The following is a 20,613-nucleotide window of genomic DNA, read 5'->3' on the forward strand; positions in this document are numbered from 1 at the left end:
TGTGATCCTCCTGCCTCAGCTTTGCGAGTAGCTGGGGTTTTAAAGGAGTGCCACTGCACCTGACTTCATTCCTTTTTTTTTTTTTTTAAAGAAAGAGTGAGAGAGAGGAGAGAGAGGGAGAGAGAATTTTAATATTTATTTTTTAGTATTTGGCGGACACAACATCTTTGTCTGTATGTGGTGTTGAGGATCGAACCCGGGCCGCATGCATGCCAGGCAAGCGCGCTACCCCTTGAGCCACATCCCCAGCCCGACTTCATTCCTTTTTAATGCTGAAAAAAAAAAAAACAAAAAACTTTTTTAAAGATAGTATTTGCTTTCGACATCTTAATCAAACATTTTAAACATTTTTCACCATAAAACGTTGGATTACACTGGGGATGTAGCTCAGTGGTATAGCATGTGCTTAGCACATATGAGGATCTGGGTTCAATTTCCAGCATCAGAAAACAAAAAATAAACAATTAAATAATTCTAATAAAATAAAAAATAAATCAGGCATGGTGACCTGTCTATAATAGCCCCAGTTACAGGAAATGCCAAGGTAGGGAGAATGCATTGAGTTCAAGAGTTTCAAACCATCCTAAACAACACAGTGAGATTCCTTTGCAAACAAACAACAATATATTTGCACATGCTGGGTGCCGGAATGCATGCCTGTAATACCAGCAGCTTGGGAAGCTAAGGAAGGAGGATCATGAGTTCACAGCCAGCCTCAGCAATGGTAAGGCACTAAGCAACTCATTGAGACCCTGTTTCTAATTAAAATACAAAAAAGGGCTGGACTTGTGGCTCAGTGGTTAAGTGCCCTTGGTTTCAATCCCTGGTATCAAAAAAAAAAAAAAAAAAAAATCAAATTTAAAAAAGTAAAATGGAGCAGGAATAAATACTTAATGCCATCAACGGCATTTAAGGAAGTGTTCAACATTTAAATGTTCTACTCTAACATAAAATAGAATTTAAATATTCAATTTAAAGTATAAAGCAGGGCTGGGGATGTAGCTCAAGCGGCAGCGCACTCGCCTGGCATGTGTGCAGCCCAGGTTCGATCCTCAGCACCACATACAAACAAAGATGTTGTGTACGCCGAGAACTAAAAAATAAATATTAAAATTCTCTCTCTCTCTCTTAAAAAAAAAAGTATAAAGCAAAATGTAGTTAGGTCTTAGTGTTGAATTTGTTTTAAATTTATTTTTATTTTTTTGTAGGGGGACTGGGGATTGAACTCAGGGACACTCAATGCCAGTCCTATTTTGTATTTTATTGAGAGGCAGGGTCTCACTGAGTTGCTAAGTGCCTCACCCTTGCTGAGGCTGGCTTTGATCCTCCTGTCTCAAGCCTCCAGAGCCCCTGGGATTACAGGCATGCACTATCATGTCCAGCTTTAATATTGAAATATTTATGTTTCAAGTAAGTATATATGAGATTGTGGGTTTTTTTAAAAAAACACTTTTTAGTGTAATTGGACACAATACCTTTATTTTACTTATTTATTTTTATGTGGTGCTGAGGATCGAACCCAGGGCCTCCCCGTGCTAGGCGAGCCACAACCCCAGCCCATAAATGATTGTTTAAAATAAAAATTAGGGGCTGGGGTTGTAGCTCAGTGGTAAAGTGCTTGCCTTGCGTGTGTGAGGCACTGGGTTTGATCCTCAGCACCACATAAAAATAAATAAAGATACTGTGTGATCATCTACAACTAAATAAATATTTTTTAAAAAATTAAAAATAAAATAAAAATTAGGTATTGTGCGCAAGTGAGAATACGTAACAATGAATCCCACCATTATGTACAACTATAATGTACCAATTTTTAAAAATACTGGTAAAATATAAGTAAAAATTAGGGCTGGAAGGTGTAGCTCGGTGATAGAGCGCTTGCCTAACTTGTACAAGATCCTGCAACCCTTCCCAGAAAAAAAAAAAAAATTGAAAATAGATTTTAAAATAAAAAATTAAATGCTATTTTAAATATGTAAGACCAAAGTGTCACTTTAATAAATATCTGTTTAAATAAAGCTTAAAGCTATACTTGGAGACGTATAAAACGTACACACACACACACACACACGGGTCGCCCTCTAGCCCTACACACACACACACACACACACACACACACACACACACGGGTCGCCCTCTGGCCCTACACACACACACACACACACACACACACACACGGGTCGCCCTCTGGCCCTACACACACACACACACACACACACACACACACACGGGTCGCCCTCTGGCCCTACACACACACACACACACACACACACACACACGGGTCGCCCTCTGGCCCTACACACACACACACACACACACACACACACACACGGGTCGCCCTCTGGCCCTACACACACACACACACACACACACACGGGTCGCCCTCTGGCCCTACACACACACACACACACACACACACACGGGTCGCCCTCTGGCCCTACACACACACACACACACACACACACACACACGGGTCGCCCTCTGGCCCTACACACACACACACACACACACACACACACACACGGGTCGCCCTCTGGCCCTACACACACACACACACACACACACACACACGGGTCGCCCTCTGGCCCTACACACACACACACACACACACACACACGGGTCGCCCTCTGGCCCTACACACACACACACACACACACACGGGTCGCCCTCTGGCCCTACACACACACACACACACACACACACACACACGGGTCGCCCTCTGGCCCTACACACACACACACACACACACACACAGGGGTCGCCCTCTGGCCCTACACACACACACACACACACACACACACACACGGGTCGCCCTCTGGCCCTACACACACACACACACACACACACACACACACACACGGGTCGCCCTCTGGCCCTACACACACACACACACACACGGGTCGCCCTCTGGCCCTACACACACACACACACACACACACACACACACACACGGGTCGCCCTCTGGCCCTACACACACACACACACACACGGGTCGCCCTCTGGCCCTACACACACACACACACACACACACACACACACGGGTCGCCCTCTGGCCCTACACACACACACACACACACACACACACGGGTCGCCCTCTGGCCCTACACACACACACACACACACACACACGGGTCGCCCTCTGGCCCTACACACACACACACACACACACACACACACACACACGGGTCGCCCTCTGGCCCTACACACACACACACACACACACACACGGGTCGCCCTCTGGCCCTACACACACACACACACACACACCCTCTGGCCCTACACACACACACACACACACACACACACACACGGGTCGCCCTCTGGCCCTCACACACACACACACACACACACACACACACACACACACGGGTCGCCCTCTGGCCCTACACACACACACACACACACACACACACACACACACACACACACACACGGGTCGCCCTCTGGCCCTCCTGGGCTCCCACACACCTCGCGCTCAGGCAGTGCCGTGGTCAACCCGGCTGTTCGGGAGGACCCCACACAAGCAAGATGGCGGCGCCCTGGCGGCAGACGCGCAGCCTGTTTGGGCTGTCGGTGACCCTGGGCCCGGGCTCCCGTAGCTACCGGGCGCCGCCGCCCCCGCGCCGCTCTTCAGGTCCCTGGTGGCCAGACCCAGAGCACCCGCTGACCCCGCGCTGGCAGCTGGGGCCGCGCTACGCAGCCAAACAATTCGCACGACACGGCGCTGCCTCTGGTGTAGCCCCCGGTTCACTGTGGCCGACTCCAGAACAGCTGCGCGAGCTGGAGGCCGAGGAGCAAGAATGGTACCCAAGCCTGGCAACCATGCAGGAGTCGCTGCGGGTGAAGCAGTTGGCTGAGGAGCAGAAGCGTCAGGCCAGGTGCGTGTGTGCAGGAAGGCTCGGGGCTGCCCTCAGTGGCCCGCCGTTCGGTGGGTAAACTGGGCACGCTCGGTAGGGGGCGTGAACTTAAGCGCATGCTCACGTAACTGCAAAACTCATCTGCAGATGTTTACTGAGCCTTACTATGTCAATGGCCTGTCCTAGGCGCTAAGGACATAGCAGGGAACAAAACAGACAATGTAGTTTTAGATGGCAACAAAAGACCGTTAGGAAGATAAACAGGGTGGGTTGCATTCTGGAGGACTACTTCGGTTTTGGAAACCTGGGGTGCATCTGAGAAGGTGATGTTTAAGCAGAGCCCTGGGTGGTCAGGCAGTATGGAGCGATTTCAGGTAGAGAAGCAACTGGTGCAAAGGTCCTGAGAAGGAATCATGTTTTAAGGAATAGCCAGGAGCCCACTGTGGCTAGAAAAGAATGGGAAGTGAGGTTGTGACCTCAACTCCAGACCTGGAACCCAGAAGTCGGATTTGGAAGCCGATCTGAAGGATTAGATTTTAGGGAAGAATGGAGGTGCGATTGGGTGCATCTGGTTGATGCTACTTCCTGGGGGAGGGGCCTGGTCAAGTGTGTTCCTGGTATTTAATCTTCTTGTCCTTCCAACAGCCTTAGAGGAGAACATCACTCATTTTAGAGATGAGGAAACAGGCTTGGGAAAGTTAGATGTCCAATCACATTGGCAGCAATAGTGCAGCTAGGTCTCCGGTATCTCTGCCCCTCCCCCTAGATAACCCTGGCTCCGGAGTTAATTCTTCAGTTTCACTTTTCTAATTCTTGAAATGGGGCCATCATGGATATCTACAAATTCACAGGACTGGATGGAAACGTCCAATGTTTCTTGCCTTCACTCCTGTGCCTAGAATTGGACCTGGCATACAGTAGGTACTCAATGAAGTCTGGAATGGAGGAGTGAAGTTATCTATGGGAATGGCACTTGGATGGCTCAGTAGACAGCTCAATGAAATGTTGGGCTGACTTGGCATCAACCCCTGGGGATTTTTGGAGCTTGGCCCACCCTTGTGCTCAAGTTCACACACAAGTTACACAGACCTTCATGTCTGTTTCTTCACTTGTCAAGTACTTTTCCCGACAGTTAATGGCAACGAATAGTCTTCTCATGTTTTTCATCACAGTGGAGTTGGGAGAGGCAGGTGGTGGGCAGAGGCCTGGTGTGTGGGGGGGTCTGCTCTGGCAGTGTCCCTGCCCTCATTGCCCTCCCTCCTTCCCCTGCAGAGAGCAGCACATTGCAGAATGCATGGCCAAGATGCCACAGATGATTGAGAACTGGCGACAGCAGCAGCGGGAACGCTGGGAGAAGGTGCAGGCAGACAAGGAGAGGAGGGCCCGACTGCAGGCTGAGGCTCAAGAGCGCCTGGGCTACCACGTGGACCCAAGAAGCACCCGCTTCCAGGAGCTGCTACAGGACCTAGAGAAGCAGCAGCGCAAGCGCCTCAAGGAAGAAAAACAAAGACAGAAGAAGGAGGCGAGAGCTGCTGCATTGGCTTCTGCTGCAGCAGCACAGGACACAGTAGCCTCTGGGCCCCCCAGCTCCTGAGCTGTCTTCCCAATAAAGCTTGCTGCCTGACAGATCCACCTCAAAAGGCTGTGTCCTCTCTCAAATTGCCTCCCTGGGTCCCCTGGTTTCTTCCCTGAAACCTGGGACTAGGGATTCCCATAACTGGCTCTGTTCATACTGGGATGATAGACCACTAACGGGGGGGCTTTAGAGGAAAAGAAAGGGAGATGTGATGGGCAAATAATGGAGGAGCAGATGGCAGCAGAGAAGAAGGCTTCTGTTTACCAACATTAATCTCCAGTAATTAGCCAATTACCAGGGGGGAAGTGCAGCCAAAACAGTGCCATGATGATGGTGGGGGGCAGGGAGAAGCAGCCCTTCCAAGGCTGAGCTGGGGCCAGGGCCCAAGGCCTGGGAATGAGACAGCTTCAAGGGGGAGGAGACACTGGGGCCCCATCTGCAGGAGCTCACAGGCCCCTCTCCCCCTTGTTGGCATTTCTGCATCTCCTGTGCCCAGCTAGCACCCAGACCCAGGCAAGCTGGCCTGGGAGGCCCCAGCAGGCAAGGACCATTGTTAGGGCTGGTTTTTAAAACTTTATTCACTTCAAAACCTTTATCAGAGACACGGTTCTGTTCTGAGGTGGGGGTGGCCTTGGCCTCCAGGGCTGTTAGCTCTTCTGCAGGCTGGAGGCCAAGGCCAGACTGGGAAGGGGGCCTCAGGCCTCTCGGGGCTCACCCCAGATGGAAAGATTTAGGCCACTACAATGGAGGATCAAAGTTTGGGGCTCCAGCTTTCCCTCATCCTGGAAGAGGGAAGGGTGGGAGGGTCCTCAGGGGCGCTTCGGGGGATGGGAAAGCAAGCAGCCGCCTCTCCATCTGGCTGCAGGGAGCTGGGACAGAGGCCAAGAGGGGCCCATCTGTCGCCTCCTGGTCCTGCCAGCAACTTTTGAGCAGGCTGGGCAGAAAAGGAGGATGGGGACAGCTGTCTGGCCTGGGTCTTCTTAGACCAAGATGGGAATGAGGGCCACTTTAGGAGGGTGGGAAGCTAGGCTTTGTTTTTTGCTTTTTTTTTCCAAAGGTTTTTGATTTTTTTCCACTTCTTAAATAAACATGAATATATATATACTTTTTTCTTTTATAAAACTTTTGTGGAGGTGGGGTGGGGACGGTGGGCGGCCTGGCCTCCCAGCATCACTCGTCATCAAAGTTCTGACTCAGGAGAAAGTTGGCAGCCAAGTTCTCGTTTTTTTCACATGCGAAGTAGGCCTGGATCACCAGACTCTCTGGGAAGCCCAGGGCCTTCAACTGTGGGAAGATGGGCAGGGGTGAGCAGGTATATGTGTGGGGGCTGCCCACCAGTGAGGTCACCCCCCAGCCAGGCCTCTTACCCTCTCTATAGCTTCCTTCTCCTGCGGCGTCACCTGGATATAGTTCATCTGTGGGGCCTCCTCGCCTATGGCACCCACCTCCCCCTCCACGTCTGAGATGTCTGCCAGCTCACCAGGGGGTTCATTCAACATCTGGATGAACTGCTCCTGGTGTCTGCTGATTTGCTGTAGAAGAGGGCGGAGGAGAGATGGTGATCCATGTCTCTTGTCCCTTCTCCCCAGGTTCCCCAACAGAGTTTTTGCTTTTCCACTCATTCAGCAAACACTCAGAGGTTGTCTATTTCTTCTAAACACAACATAATAGAAAGAAGCCCTCTCTGTCCTGTGGGCTGAGGTGCCATAAGCAAGCAAATAAAAGACCAGACAATTGCAGACATGGGGCTAACTTAGGGAGCCAGGCAGGGTGGTACAAGCCCTTAATCCCAGCTACTTGGGAGACTAGGGCAGAAGGACTAAAGTATAAGGCCAGTGCCAGGTGCAGTGGCATATACCTATAATCCCAGGAGGCTGAGGTAGGAGGATCACAAGTTCAAAGCCAGCCTTAGCAATTTAGCCAGGCTTAAGCAACTTAGTGAGACCCTGTCTCTAATAAATAAAATACAAAAAGGGCTGGGGATGTGGCTCAGTGGTTGAGTATTCCCTGGGTTCATTCCTCAGTACCAAAAATAAATAAGTATTAAATAAAGTACAAGGCCAGTCTTGGCAACTTAGACCCTGTCTCAAAATAAAAAGGGCTGGGGATGTAGCTCAGTGGTTTAAAAAAAAAAAAAAAAAAAAAAGTGCTCTGAGTTCAATCCCGGTACTGACCAAAAAAAAAAAAAAGCCACTGAGGGCCAGGTGGAAGGGGCTTGTGGTTTGTGGCATGGGAATAAGGGTCCCTCTAAATAAAAGAAGCAACAAGTACAAAAACCCTGAGGAATGAAAATTGGGCATAATACCCAAATGGCAAGAACAAGCAGACAAGAAAGGGAAGGGGGAAGAAGAAAAGGAAGGGTGAAGAAGCAAGACATGAGATCAGAGGAAGGCTGGGGACAGGCACTTTATTTCAGTGCAATGGGAAGTCGTAGTGGTAACAGTTAAACAGGAAAAATGTGATCTGGGTAACTTTTTTTTTTTTTTTTTTTTTGCAATGCTGAGAATCCAACTCAAGACCTAAAACATGCTAGGCAAGTGCTCTACCATTAAGCTACAGCTCAGCCCCTATGTACATTTTAAATTTATCTCATCTGAGTATTAAGAATCTGGAGATTCTGATGCATCTCTACGTTTGTATATATCTAACAATTTCCGCATTTAGGAAAAGAGTGCTTTTTCAGGAATAGGGCTTTTAGTGAACAATGGATCAGAAGGACTATGTGGAAATAAGAGGCCTTAAAGCTGGGAGTGGTGATCCTGATTCCCAGTGAATCAGGAGGCTGAGGCAGGGGGATCCCAAGCTTGAAGTCAGCCTCTGCAACTTAGCAAAACCGTATCTTAAAATGAAAAAATAAAAGGTGATGGGAATATAGCTTAGTGGTAGAGTACCTCTGACTCAATCTCCAGTACCTTAAAAAAAAAAAAAGAAAAAGAAACAGAGGTCTCAGAAGAGACTGTCAAAGTGTCAGGTGGGCCAGACATGGTGGTACACGCCTGTAATCCCAGCGGCTCAGGAGGCTGAGGCAGCAGCATCACGAGTTCAAAGCCAGCCTCAGCAATGGTGAGGTACTAAGCAACTCAGTGAGACCCTGTCTCTAAATAAAATACAAAATAGGGCTGGGGATGTGGATCAGTGGTGGAGTGCAAGTTCAATCCCCAGTACATACACACACACACACACCCACACACAAAGGGTTTCAGGGAGGAGATGAGGAAATGAGGCAGCCATAGAGGCAGGGGCTGGGCTAGATGGAGGAGTAGGGCTCATCCCCAGCAAATTCACAGAGCTAGGGACTTGGGCAACCCAAGCACAGACAAGAAAGTCTGTCCTTGAATATCTAAAGTCTACAAAGTACTTTCATTGAGATGTGAGGTCAGAAATGGATCAAAGTAGTATTCAGGGAGATCTGGGTTTGTTATGTAGGCTGAAGGGTCACCACACAGTAAGACCCTAGGATGGTAACAGGAGGACTGAGCACAGATTAAGAACACAGGGGAGAGGAAGAACCAGCACAAAGGACTAATAAGTAGGGGGAGGAACAATAGACTGTGTCCTGGGTCAGGAGAGGTAGATACTTCCTCAAGGACCCAAAAGAACTTGCTACATGGGCTGGGGATGTGGCTCAAGCGGTAGCGCGCTCGCCTGGCATGCGTGCGGCCTGGGTTCAATCCTCAGCACCACATACAAAGATGTTGTGTCCGCCAAAAACTAAAAAATAAATATTAAAATTCTCTTTCTCTCTCTTTAAAAAAAAAAAAAGAACTTGCTACATTCCTCGAGGCCAAAGACTGGGCCCAGGACCTGGACAAGCATCCTCCAGCTGCATGACCCCAAGCACACAACCTGCTCTACGCTTCTTCTGTCCTCTTTAGTAGGGTGGGGGGGTGATGTGGATGCACCTATACATGCAACTAGGTACCTCAACAGATCCCAGAGTAGGGGGTGGGGCCTATGCTTAGCTCTCTGCTTTCTAGAGTAGAGAGCAACTCCTTCAAACTATGGGTTGTGGGACCCCCAGGAAAGGGGAAATGGTACCTGCTATGGCTCCCTCTGCCCCCGGGGGCCACACCTGCAAAAGTTGAGGGTTCTCCTGGCCCAGCTGCTGGAGCAGGGCGGGCAGCAATGCTGGGTTCTGCTGAATCACCTGCCGCATGTTCTGAAACTGGGGCTGGTCCCGCAGGAACTCCAGAGGGTTCTCTCCTGCTGACAGCAGAAAAGGGTGTAGCGAGATACTCACTCAGGGCTGGAAATGTGTGGATAGCCCACACCCCACATGCATACTTCCCAGTTCACTCACCTGCTTCTGTGGCTGGCTGCTCAGACACCTGGCTCTCCTGGACAGAACCATGTTCTGGCTCAGGGCTCCCCGGAATTCCCTGTCAGGGATCCAGTTTAGTTCCCATGCACAGACCACCCATTGCCTCCCTCCTGCATGCCCAGCCTAGCACCAAACAGGTGAGGCCTCAGCCCTGCCCTCCAGCAGGCCACCCACCACTCATGTCCAGCCTCTTGGGGGAAGTCTTCTGTGGTACAATCACTACCCAGAGGGGGCAGGATTGGGTTCCCCGACTACTGATAAAGGCAATGAGGCCCGTAGCCTCCCTTGAAGTGGGGGAGGGGGAACACCTCACCGTGAGCAGATACTCCACAGCTCGGTGGGGATTGTTGTAGCTGGCTCTCAAGGCAGCCACGACCCGTTCCCGCTCATAGCCCATGGACATGATCTCTGTCAACATCGTCTCATATTCAGAGCCGGTTACTGTGGAAGGAGCAGCAGGACCTGGGTCACCAAGGATAGGGAAAAGCATCTCCCAGGCCCTCCCAAGGCCCAGCGGATGGCTGGGGCACCCAGTTGCCTCTGCCCTGGGGACCACCCACCCACCTAGCGTGGACGCTGCGTCTTCCTCTCGCCCGCTGCTACCTGAAGAAGGAACAGAGCTGCAAATTCAAGAGAGAGAAATCGGACCCTGTCTTCTGGTGGCTCCCCTTCCCCCCAGGGGCACGGGATTCCGTGTGTGGCGCTGAAAAGTGCCTGGAGAATAGGGCCCAAGGCGGGGCTGCTGCCCCTGTCTTACCCTGACACAGACTCTGGGGACGTCGTGGGGGCTGACTCCTCCGATGGGCTCTTGTCCTCTCTGGTGGTAGGTGGGGGATGGGACATGCCTGAGGTAGGCGCTGGTGGGAAGGGTATGGAGGACTCTGGGACAGCAGTGGGTGAGACCTCTGGGGGTGCTGAGGTACCCTGACCAGCTTTGGCCTGCAGTAGCAAAAAAAGAAAAGGTGTCAGCAGCTGTATAAAGCCTTAACATCCCAGCCCATCTTTGCCCCGCCCTGTTCATGGCTAATCTCTCCTGGGCACACAGGCTCTTCAGCAGCTCCCCAGCTAATCTACCCACCTTGGTCACCATGACAACCACAAAGTTCTTCTCATCAATGCGGTAGTCCCTGATGGGGACATCATCACTGAGGATTTTGCCAGCATAGATGAGTTTCTGTCCAGCCACTGGGAAAGCATCACGGCCCTTCTCAGCTTCTATTTTCTCCTTCAGCACCTTCACCTGCAAGGGAGAGGCGAACAGTCATTGCAAACCCTGAGATTCTCTCTTCCCTCTGGCTGAGGGAGAAGATGTAAGCCCTAACAGCAGAGAGGTTTCATACCCAAACATGCTAAGATTTGAATTCACTCAATCATCCATTTAACAGCACTTACTGAATACCTATTATGTGCTAGGTAGTATTTTAGACACTGAGGCTGTTTCAAACAAAACTCAACAGAAGTTCCTGCTTTCCCAGTGAGGACATTAATGTAAGCAAAACATATTTCAGGTGACATAAAATATTCCACACTGCGAACATTCCGCAGTAACAGTGGTCAATACTCACTAAGAGGATTTTAAATTGTTAGAACTATTTGTAAATGTACATGTATTGTACTTTTTAAGCCTCATAAAGAATGTATGAAGTGGAAACCATGGGTCTCTTTACATTTGAGGAAACTGAGGCATAGAGAAATTAAGTAACTTTCCAAAAGTCAATATACTTGAGCTGATCAGAAAAAAAAAAGTTTCTTTTACTACGAAAAATGGACAAGTGTTGAAGGTGTAGCAAAGCCTGGGTTCCATCCCAGCACCACCAAGAATAACTTCAATGTCTCTGTCTCTCTCACGTGGTAATGGTGCAAAACAGTGCCAAATACAGTCAGACACTCGTTTTTAAACAGAGTAAACGGCCAACAAACACGGACCACCGAAACTGTTAAGAGACCATTTATTGTCATTATCATCAGTCGGCATCTTTTAGTCATTATTGACAGATCCTTCTCGTCGATGACCCAAGGAGACACCGGCAAAGCTGGCAGCGCGGAGCGCCGGTCCCGGACAGCGCGGCGGGGCTGGGAACCCGAGCTCCTAGTTCCCGCCCCCCGCGAGGGCGCTGACACCGGAGCCAGGGCCTGGCAGGCACCGGGGGGTGGGGCCTAGCTCCAGCCGGGCTCAGGGGCAGCGACCGAGCCGCCGAGGGCCGGGCCGAGGCCCAGCTGGGGATCCGGGAAGTCCGACAGGCAGGGGCGGGGGTGGGCAAGGATGGCCCGCGCCGTCCTCTCCGCCCCTCCCGTTGGATCCCGGCCTCCCCGCCCCCACCCTATCCCCGGCACCCGTCGCTCCCGCCCCTGGGCTCCGGCCCGGCCCGCACCGTCTCGTCAGGCTCCATGCGGATCTTGAAGGTCTGCTGCTGCAGCGTTTTAAGAGTGATGGTGACGGCCATGGCGGGGCCCGAGCGACGCGGCGGCCCCGGAATCCTCACACAACATGCAACTCACGCCGCCGCCATCTTACTGCCCAGCCGCGCCAAGCGCCAAGCGCTTCCGGGGCAGGCGGTGCGCGCGCTGACCACCACTGCACGTGACCTGCGCGCGCCCCTCAGCCCTCTAGAGCATGCGCATCCGTTCACATTTAGGCCAGGCATGCGCAGATTAAACCCTACCTTAAGGGTGGAGGTTTTTTTTTTTTTTGCTCAGTGCTCTCACCGGTCAAATGACTTCCTGAATGACGCCATGCCCGTTGACGGTGACGTCATGTGGCAGCAAAATGGCTCTCGTGCCCCCAATTTCACCGCAAGTGTTTCCTTGTTGATATTTAACTGTTTTAATGTACTTGTTATAACATTTTTTTTTCGGTTTTTTGGGGTACTAGGGAATTCAACTTAGGGGTGATTTACCACGGAGCTGCATATGTAGCCTTTTTAAAAAATTTTGAGACAGGGTCTTAAGTTGCTTAGGGCCTCACTAAGTTGCTGAGCCTGGCCCTGAACCTGTGGTCCCCCTGCCTCGAGTTGAAATATTTGTATTTCTTCCCTAAAAATCTTTGTTCACGCTGTCCCCGACCCGAGTGAGTTTTATTCTCTTCTACCCACCATAGCAGGAAGCTTCTAAAGCTCTAAAAATGAGGTACTTGATGTTGTAAGGTTCCCATAATCCCAATAGAAAAAAAATTTATTTGTAAAGAGCCACGTCAGACATTTTGTGCCCCAATTCACTAATTCTTTGAGGGATATCAGATTTTTTTTTTTTTTTGAGAGAGAGAGAGAATTTTTTAATATTTATTTTTCAGTTTTCGGCGGACACAACATCTTTGTATGTGGTGCTGAGGTTCGAACCCAGGCCCCACGCATGCCTGGCGACGGAGCTACCGCTTGAGCCACATACCCAGCCCCAAACATCAATTTTTTTTTTTTTTTTTTTTTTTTTGGTGGTACTGGGGATTGAACCCAGGGCCTTGTGCATGTGAGCTAAGCACTCTACCAACTGAGCTATATCCCCAGCCCAAATATCAGATTTTTTGAATGACCCTGGTTTCCATTCCAGAGTCCAGTCTCCCACTCCTCCTCTGCCTACTACATTCATCCACCATCCTGCGACAGTGCCAAGTACTTGATGAAGGTGTCAACTTTCAAGGCCTCCTCATTGAAAACAGAATGCTTCCCTTCATAAACTTTCCCTGGATACACCAATGCTTGAGGTTCTAGGAGGGACCAAAGGACCCCAAAGGGAATGGAAGCATGAGAGGCATGTCCAAGGGCATGAAAAATGGCTGGGTCTTTAAGTGGTGGCCCACACCTGTAATCCCAGCAGCTTGGGAAGTTGAAGTAGGAGGATTGAGAATTAAAGCCAGCTTCCCCAACTTAACAATACCCTTTCTCTAATAAAATACCAAAAGGGGCTGGGGAAGTGGCTCTATTATTAAGTACCTCTGGGGTTCAATTGCCAGTACCCCCCCCCCAAAAAAAGGCTGGGTTACTATTAGAGAATTAGGTGGAGGTGAGACTGGGGCTTGACCTCCTATTTAGTAGGTGGAGTATTGGGGGGTGGAGTTCAGCTGGAGACAGGGAGGCCAGAGGCTGTGGCAACATCCCAGTGTCATCACTGTTCCCTATTTCTGCCAGACCAAATATTCACCCAAAGCAAAGCACCAGGCAGCCACCACCTGGCACCTCACCCAAGTCTAACTCCTGCCACTCCCACTGGATTCTAAGCATAGACTCCTCAACCAGTTGGTCAAGCTCAGATAAGGGCCAAGGAGACAACTACTTATGTACCATTCCTTCAACAAGGAACCCAGATTCCTCCACCCAATGGAGTTGAAGCTAAGGCCTCATGGGTCCCAACAGAGGGTGGTGCAGACCCTCCTGTTATCTCTTTATCAACTCAATCTTGCTCCCTCCCATGGGGACATTCTTTCAGATCCCAACTTGGCCCTTAAGACTATGGGTCCTAGGGCAAGTTACATACCATGTCTGAACTGGTATGTAAATAAATACGTTCAAAATTGCTCCATCACAAATACATATAGTTCTGAAAATGTACCGTTTACAACATGGGGTCACATCCCTGCTGTACCTAACTGACTTCTTGTCAACCCGACACTAGAACCAACACTCACCGGTTTGGTGCAGGGTTAATGTGCAGTTTGAATGGCAGTCCTTCTCCCATTGGTTTGGGAGATATAGAGTACATGAGTCCTGTCATCTTGTGGAACACTCAGTTCTTTGCAGCTGAAAAATGAGTCTTGTTCAGAAGCTGCTCCCCCCCACCTTGAAAAAAAAAGGGCCAACCTAGGTTTCCCGAGTCCATCTCCATCCTCCCCCACAAGGAAAACACAGGGGGGAGACACAAAACTTAATTTAATAGAAATTTTGTTTGTAGTTCTTACATTCTCAGTGTGAGCCGAGCTGGAACCCACTGCCCCACCCAGAAGTGGCCCAGTCCTGGAGGCAGGGGAGAAAAAAGGGGGGGGGGCAGGAAGAGCCCCAGTCTTCCTCAGTGCTGGGGAGCTGAAGATGCCACCCCTTTCTCCTGCCCCCCTCTGGTCTCCAGGAAGGAGAGCAGATGGAATCTCAAGCCTAGGGCTTCTCCACACCCTCACCCCCAGGGTTGGAGAGTAGTAGCTAAGGGACCAGGAACAAAGGGGACAGAAAAAGGGAAAGATGTTGATTGAGAAAACGAGAGGGGTGGTGAGGACTGAAGGAGAATTGAAGACAAAAACACCAGTAAAAAAAAAAAAAAAAAAAAAAATGGCGGGGGAAATAACCAAAATCCACCCCAAATCTGAACCCGCCTGGAAAAAAATGAAAGTTCTTGAGTCTCATAGAGACATTATTTGGCGTGGCCAGCTCTGCAGTGGGAGCGTCCAGGCCTCAGTCCAGCCCTGGAGGTGGCCGGTGTGGCCTCTACAGCTCATCCTTGGCCTGGCCAGTGGCATCTTCCTCCTCATCTTCCTCTTTGTCCTCCTCATCCTCCTCGTCCTCATCTTTGTCCTCCTCATCCTCCTTGTCTTCTCCCTCCTCCTCTTCCTCCTTACGCTTCTTTTCCTCCTCTTCCTCTTGAAGCCTCTGCTCCTCATCCTGTTTGTCTTTCATCTGTTTTTCTGCATCCTGCATGGACAGATCATATCCCTCAGCACCTGATCCCTTGCCTGCTAGCCCTGCCTGCCCCCCAAATCAGAACAAGGACCCAGGCCCACCTTTGTGACACCCCATGTCTCATTGCCAAACTGTTCTGCATAGTCCTCATCGTTGGTGATGAGGAAGTTATCAAAGATGGTACCAGACTTGACCTGGAGAATGAATGGAAGAGTCAGAAATGACACCCACAGTGTTCCACCTGTGTTCCTATAACCACTATACATTGTTACAATCTATACATTTATTGAAAAGGACTTGAAAGTTGTTAATATAGGAACACAAATTCAAAGCCAACCTCAGCAAAAGTGAGGCACTAAACAATTCAGTGAGAGCCTGTTTCTAGATAAAATACAAAATAAGGCTGGAATCAGTGGTCAAATACTCTGATTTCATTCCCTGGTACCCAGAAAAATTTTAAAAATTTTGAAAAGATAAATAAATAAAAGACTGTGGTGGCCCACAGCCTGGATTCAAATCCCCATTCTGCCATTTTATGCATGTGACCTCAGGCTGCTGAATTCACTTTTCCGTACCTCAGTTTCTTCACTGGTTGAACTGGGGACTTACTCCCTTATGCCAGGAATTGTTCCAAGTAACTTTTTGTCAATTATTTTTTTCTTTTTGGCAGTGTTAGGGATGGAACCTATGGCTTCATGCATGCTTGGCAACTGCTCTACCACTGAGCTGTGCCCGCCTCCTGGACCTCAGTGTTTTTTCTTTGCACTACTGGGGAATCAAACTCAAGGTCTAGCATGTCTTGCACATGCTAGGCAAGCACTCTAACCACTCCAGCCCCTCCATTTTCCTCTCTGCAGTGCTACGAGGGAACCCAAGGCCCTGTGCACATAGACAAGTGCTCTACCATCTGGCTACTCCTGCAGCTCTCCCAGCTAATTTTGTGTTGTCTATATTTTATAAATTGATTTACATTAGTACTTGATTAAATACTTGGTACATAATAAGCAGACCCTTATTGATGTTGTGAGGACTCCCTCAAGTCAGACCAGGAAATACTTCAGAAAATGTACCATTTCTAGGTCAGATTTGCCTGGCACTGAATCCTGTGCCTGTCCGTTTCCTTTAGGTCTCCATTTGAGGTCCTTTGTGTCTTACCTGCCAAAGATCTAGGCCCAGCACAGCAAAGTTATCATAAGCATAGATATTGGCATCAGGGGAGTATTCAGGGTTGTCGATTTCTGGGTGGATCCATATGCCCTTGTAATCTGGGTTGTCAATCTGGCGTGGCTTCCACTCACCCTGCAACAGAAAGGAATCAAAGTGAGCAGAGGTGGGTGCATGACCCACTGTGACCTGTAGCTCTGCTCAGAGTCAGATTGACCTTGCTTTTGTGTTTCTGTGGCACAGGGGATAGAACCCTGGCCTTATACATGCTAGGCAAGAACTCTACCACTAAACTGTATCCCCAATCTCCAAACTCACCTTGTACTCAGGGTTCTGAATCACTGGTGGTTCCCACTCTCCATCCATTTCTTCATCCCAGTCCTCAGGCTTCTTAGCATCAGGGTCAGGGATGTGCTCAGGTTTGTCCCAGTCCTGGATGTACACAAGGAAGTCAGAGTGGACCCAAGTGTCCCCTACATGCTATGCAGTGGTGGTGGAAAGCCTCTGCCCAAACACCAACCTCAGGTTTGGAGTCTGTGGGGTCATCAATCTTGGCACGCTCATCCCAGTCTTCTGGCTTGGAAGCATCAGGATCCTTTATCTTCTTGGGAGGCAAGAAGTCCCAATCATCCTCCAAGGAGCCTGATTCCACGGGGCTGTTGTCAATCTTCACCTCGTAGGTGTTGTCCGGCCGTACGATCAGTGTGTAGAGGTGTGTGAATTCATCATCCTGAAGAGGATAGATGCTGAGTGGCCCCACCTACCAGACTGGCCTCTTGCTTCCCAGACAGTCACTTAGCACCACCCTCAGGGACACACCCCCAGGCACACCTTGCACCGGATGTCCTTGTTGATCAGCATGTTCTTGCCCTTGTAATTGAAAATGACATGAACCTTCTTCGTGCCTGGGCCACAAATGTCTGGGCCTAGATGGGATTGAGTGAAAGTCACAGGCTGCCCCTTGCTGGGCATACAAAAACAATTCTTAAACTCAAGACAAAAGATGTCAATGTAAGAGGCTGAAAAAATGAGGTTCAAATCCTGATTCTGCCATTAAGGGGCTATGGCAAGAGTCTTAAGTAAAACAAAAACAGAAAAGCAAAACTCTAAAATTCATTATTCTCATTTGTGAAATCAGGACATACCTAGGTATGATCATACAAATTTGTCTAGATCTGCAATCATAACACAGGAAGACACTACCTGTCTCCTACCCCTTTAGCTATCCCAGACTCTCCCCACCCTGACCTCTAGCTACCCCTCCAAAGAAAAAAAAAATTCCTGATTACTTAAGTGCTTTCTATGGTCTTAGGAATTCTTCTGGGTTAGGAGGAATCCAAGGAGTTTCATTCATTCTCCACCTTCCAACTGAGAGGACAGGGGTCAGCACCGGGGTGGGGCCCCTCACCGAACATGATGTTGTATTCTGAATCTCCATGCATGTCTGTCTGGTCCAAATTATCAGGAAACAGCTTCACGTAGCCACCCCCACAATCAATGTTCTGCTCATGCTTCACAGTGAACTGCACCACCAGCGTCTGGCCCTTGTTGCTGAAAGGTTCGAATCTGGCCGACAGGGCATAAAAGCGGGCATCCTGGCTGGTCTGCAGCCCTGATATGGGATGGGAGTGTGATTACTGTTGAGCTTCAACCCAGGGAAACTAGACCTCCCATGACACAGACGACTCTCCCCAACCTTCCTTTCTCCACCTGCCCAACTCCTGGGGGATGCCCGGGTTGGGTGCGTACTGACTACAGCTTCCGCCAAAAAAAGTCCTCCTGGATCCCAGCACCCACTCCCTGGCTCTTACCTTTATCCTTCTCCTGGTCACCGTAGAACTTGCCGGAACTAAGGACAAATTTGCCAAAATCTGACTTGTGTTTGGATTCGATCCAGCGGTAGGTCCACTCGTCTAGGGGGTCAGAGGAGTAGATCAGTGCGGTAGTGCTGACCACCCCCACCAACACCTGCCTGAAGCCAAAAGCAGTTGGGGGGCAGGAAAGGAGATCCCTGCTTCTTCCCATCCCAACCTCCAGTTTGACAACTCTGGAGACTCAGAGATCCTTGGGCGAACCCTAACTCCCACCGCGGGAGGCCGCAGCATCTTCCACGTTCCCCAGGGACGCAGAAGAGGAATCGCCCGCGGCTATAGTCTCCAGGGACCTCTATGTTGGCCCTCTGAGCGGTAATTACAGGCGACAAGGCAGATCTGGGCTGGGGGACAGGCCGCGTCGTCGAGGCGGCCTCGAGGACGGACCAGGCGTTACCTCCGTCTAGAAACTGCTCCTTGAAGTACACGGAGGGCGCGGCGGCGACCAGGCCGAGGAAGCCGAACAGTATCGGCACAGGTAGCAGCATGGCGGGCCGAGGGGGCGGCGGCGCGCGGGCCCTTTAAAACGATCCTCCAGCAGCGGCTCTGCAGTACGGACGGACGCCGTCGCCGGCTGCGCGATTATATATCCGCCCGCCTCTCAAGTCAACCTGACTCTGCCTTTGGGCCCGCCCCCACACCTTGTCATTGGTCTACAACCACAACCGTCTCTTTTCATTTGACCCTTGTCGGGTCAGCATGTTAGGCTGTGCCTCGGAACGCAGGGATCCCAGATGGCCGATTTCTATTGGTTGCACTACCGGCCAATGAGGGTTGACCACGCGTTGTGGGGGACGCCCACCGACAGGGTGGGGGCCGCTAGCCCCTCGAGCCGGGTCATGTGACCACGTCTCAGCCCAAACCCGCCCTCTCCCTCGCGCGTCGCTCCCATCTGGGCGTTTAAAGAACCCGCGCGAGCGTTGTTGCCGGGCGGGATGGGGATCCTGTCCCAGCTTCCTCCGTCCCCTCTCCTCTGCGTGGAGGGTTGGAAAGTGATTTCCCAGCCACTTTCTATCCTGTATTTGGGGAGCCCCCAGCCCGGACGCGATCTTTCCGCCCAGGTTGGTGCACGGGGCACCCTAGTTCAAGGACTGGGGCTTCACTATATCCCGGTGTTATAGCCATGCTGGGGAGGGTGCCAACTTTCTCCTACCCACTAGTGCTCTGGCAGTCTGTTACACTGCTGCTGTGTGCCCTAGGGCAAGTTACTTAGCCTTTCTGAAATCATCAAAGCTCCTCAGAGACCAGGAGGGGCGACTCAGTTGCTATCCCGCAGAAAAGCTTTCAGTGGTGTTCAGGGACAGAAAAGAGGAACCACAGAAGACTCAAATAAGTGACTCTGCAAACTGTGACTCCTGAGTTGGAGATAGGACTATTCCTCTAGTTGCTGGCTGTTTTACTTTCCTCTCAGTGGGTAAATGAAGGGGGTCTCTGTCTTGTGGTCTCCCACAAACGGCCAGGCTTTTGCAATTAAACGGCTATGGGCAGAGACAGGGGGTTCCGTTTAGGAACAAGAAGGAAAGACACAGATGGTTATGGAGATAGAGCCCTAAGGAGATAAGCAGAACCCTTGGATCTAGAGTCTTCTTCTGAAGAAGTGACTGACACTAGTTCCTTCCCCCCCACACACACTCTATGAGGAGGAAGGAGAGCTAGGGGTTTTCCAAACGTTGAGCAAATTAGTTCTGGACCTGGGTACGCTGGAGTGGACTGGGGGAAGGGTGACTTCTGGCAAAGGGTGGAGAGGGGTTGCTTCCTCACTAGTGCTGGGAAATCAGAAGGGGAGGAATAATGAGTTGAAGTTGGGGCTCTGCAGGTCCACACAGGCGTGGCCACTATTTAGAATTTTCCAACCTAGTCCCACTCCGGAGGATGCCCAAGCCCACACTGACTGACCTTTTCACTTTCCCTCCTGTCCTGTGTCATGGATACATGAGCTTGGCTCTTTCTCCCTGAGCCCCCCACCTGCAGCACCTGCGAAGCACACTTAAAAACTACTTGGTGTGTGATGGAAGAAAGGAAGGATTCTTGTAGAAATAAATAAACCAAACCTGGGAAAGTGCTTTGAAGCTGAGAAGAGAACTTTGAGGACAGTGACCTGAATAAAGGAGCTCATCATAGGATCAGAATTGGGAAGTATTAGTAATCACATATGATAGGTTCAACTAATTGTGATGTGAAATGAGTAAATGTGTTCTGTTTATAACAGTGCCTCAAAGGCCATGGT

The 20,613-nt window shown here is 50.3% G+C and overlaps 3 protein-coding genes across 7 annotated transcripts; 1 reads left to right on the forward strand and 2 right to left on the reverse strand.

Moving 5' to 3' along the window:
• Nucleotides 1–111: 111 nt before the first annotated feature.
• On the reverse strand, nucleotides 112–12,309 carry Rad23a (RAD23 nucleotide excision repair protein A). Of its 5 annotated transcripts, none has more exons than XM_076847879.1 (9): nucleotides 12,127–12,309; nucleotides 10,833–10,994; nucleotides 10,512–10,693; nucleotides 10,319–10,374; nucleotides 10,068–10,195; nucleotides 9,734–9,812; nucleotides 9,506–9,639; nucleotides 6,801–6,965; nucleotides 112–272 (listed from the first exon to the last, which is right to left on the reverse strand). In XM_076847879.1, the coding sequence occupies exons 1-9, from the start codon at nucleotides 12,196–12,198 to the stop codon at nucleotides 267–269; spliced, it is 984 nt and encodes a 327-aa protein (XP_076703994.1). In that variant the 5' UTR covers nucleotides 12,199–12,309; the 3' UTR covers nucleotides 112–266. The 5 variants fall into 5 exon arrangements, with proteins under 5 accessions (XP_076703994.1, XP_076703995.1, XP_076703993.1 ...); XM_076847880.1 differs by lacking the exon at nucleotides 112–272 and adding an exon at nucleotides 5,675–6,367 and having other exon boundaries at nucleotides 9,506–9,636; nucleotides 12,127–12,302; XM_076847878.1 differs by lacking the exon at nucleotides 112–272 and adding an exon at nucleotides 6,534–6,717 and having other exon boundaries at nucleotides 9,506–9,636; nucleotides 12,127–12,308.
• Nucleotides 3,343–5,497, forward strand: Gadd45gip1 (GADD45G interacting protein 1). Its single transcript, XM_076847898.2, has 2 exons — nucleotides 3,343–3,878; nucleotides 5,130–5,497. The coding sequence occupies exons 1-2, from the start codon at nucleotides 3,529–3,531 to the stop codon at nucleotides 5,449–5,451; spliced, it is 672 nt and encodes a 223-aa protein (XP_076704013.1). The 5' UTR covers nucleotides 3,343–3,528; the 3' UTR covers nucleotides 5,452–5,497.
• A 2,286-nt stretch (nucleotides 12,310–14,595) lies between the features above and the next one.
• On the reverse strand, nucleotides 14,596–18,942 carry Calr (calreticulin). Its single transcript, XM_076847871.1, has 9 exons — nucleotides 18,784–18,942; nucleotides 18,327–18,428; nucleotides 17,924–18,127; nucleotides 17,347–17,441; nucleotides 17,036–17,245; nucleotides 16,834–16,947; nucleotides 16,507–16,650; nucleotides 15,453–15,545; nucleotides 14,596–15,363 (listed from the first exon to the last, which is right to left on the reverse strand). The coding sequence occupies exons 1-9, from the start codon at nucleotides 18,872–18,874 to the stop codon at nucleotides 15,160–15,162; spliced, it is 1,257 nt and encodes a 418-aa protein (XP_076703986.1). The 5' UTR covers nucleotides 18,875–18,942; the 3' UTR covers nucleotides 14,596–15,159.
• Between the last annotated feature and the right edge of the window lie 1,671 nt (nucleotides 18,943–20,613).

This window comes from Callospermophilus lateralis, chromosome 1, assembly GCF_048772815.1.
Source record: "Callospermophilus lateralis isolate mCalLat2 chromosome 1, mCalLat2.hap1, whole genome shotgun sequence".
Classification (NCBI taxonomy): Eukaryota; Metazoa; Chordata; class Mammalia; order Rodentia; family Sciuridae; genus Callospermophilus; species Callospermophilus lateralis.

What these genes read in the sequence shown, in the direction of transcription:
- Gadd45gip1 (XM_076847898.2), top strand. Translation starts at nt 3,529, where the DNA reads ATGGCGGCGCCCTGGCGGCAGACGCGCAGCCTGTTTGGGCTGTCGGTG. An exon ending in GAGCAGAAGCGTCAGGCCAG is followed by an intron (nt 3,879 to 5,129) that starts GTGCGTGTGTGC and finishes CTTCCCCTGCAG; the next exon opens with AGAGCAGCACATTGCAGAAT.
- Rad23a (XM_076847880.1), bottom strand. Translation starts at nt 12,198, where the DNA reads ATGGCCGTCACCATCACTCTTAAAACGCTGCAGCAGCAGACCTTCAAG. An exon ending in TGGTTGTCATGGTGACCAAG is followed by an intron (nt 10,694 to 10,832) that starts GTGGGTAGATTA and finishes TTGCTACTGCAG; the next exon opens with GCCAAAGCTGGTCAGGGTAC. An exon ending in GCAGCCAGCCACAGAAGCAG is followed by an intron (nt 9,637 to 9,733) that starts GTGAGTGAACTG and finishes TGCTGTCAGCAG; the next exon opens with GAGAGAACCCTCTGGAGTTC.
- Calr (XM_076847871.1), bottom strand. Translation starts at nt 18,874, where the DNA reads ATGCTGCTACCTGTGCCGATACTGTTCGGCTTCCTCGGCCTGGTCGCC. An exon ending in GGAGCAGTTTCTAGACGGAG is followed by an intron (nt 18,429 to 18,783) that starts GTAACGCCTGGT and finishes CTGACCCCCTAG; the next exon opens with ACGAGTGGACCTACCGCTGG. An exon ending in TGGGCCTAGATCTTTGGCAG is followed by an intron (nt 15,546 to 16,506) that starts GTAAGACACAAA and finishes TTCATTCTCCAG; the next exon opens with GTCAAGTCTGGTACCATCTT.